Source organism: Penaeus monodon, chromosome 23, assembly GCF_015228065.2.
Source record: "Penaeus monodon isolate SGIC_2016 chromosome 23, NSTDA_Pmon_1, whole genome shotgun sequence".
Taxonomy (NCBI): Eukaryota; Metazoa; Arthropoda; class Malacostraca; order Decapoda; family Penaeidae; genus Penaeus; species Penaeus monodon.
The window spans coordinates 29,041,977-29,042,365 of NC_051408.1; the positions used below are offsets into that span (position 1 = coordinate 29,041,977).

The 389-nt window shown below is 37.3% G+C and overlaps 1 protein-coding gene across 3 annotated transcripts in view; it reads right to left on the reverse strand.

Annotated features, from left to right (window-relative positions):
* The window catches only part of LOC119587918 (E3 ubiquitin-protein ligase XB3-like), a 46,347-nt gene that overhangs the window by 36,105 nt on the left and 9,853 nt on the right, over nt 1-389 (reverse strand). For all 3 annotated transcript variants that reach the window (XM_037936628.1, XM_037936629.1, XM_037936626.1), the window contains exon 3: nt 96-188. In XM_037936628.1, the coding sequence (XP_037792556.1) occupies nt 96-188 (93 nt within the window). The remainder of the gene's footprint in view (nt 1-95; nt 189-389) is intronic.

Sequence of the window (389 nt, forward strand, 5' to 3'; positions counted from 1 at the left end):
CAACAAACATATATCAATATACACATATCATAGAAAAGAAAAATCATTCAAATAGAACTTTAAGAAAACAACAAAGACAGCCCGATGTCACGCACTTCGGAAGTCGCGCTGAAGGACATCCACCCCGCTGGCTACGAGCTCCCTCACTCGCTCCAGGTTTCCGCTCCTCACAGCCATGATCAGAGCTCCTACAAGACACAAGTGATCATTTATTCATACGAACAGTTTACATCACATTTCTTCATGTTTTTTAAAAGAGTTATTTTATTTATGTTCGTTTTTTTTTAATTAGGTAGTTTATTGTTCAGTCTTCTCCTTTTCTCTTCGTAATGTGCGTTACACCAAGTTTCTCATAAGACATTTCTTACTATATTTTCTTATTCTCCCCC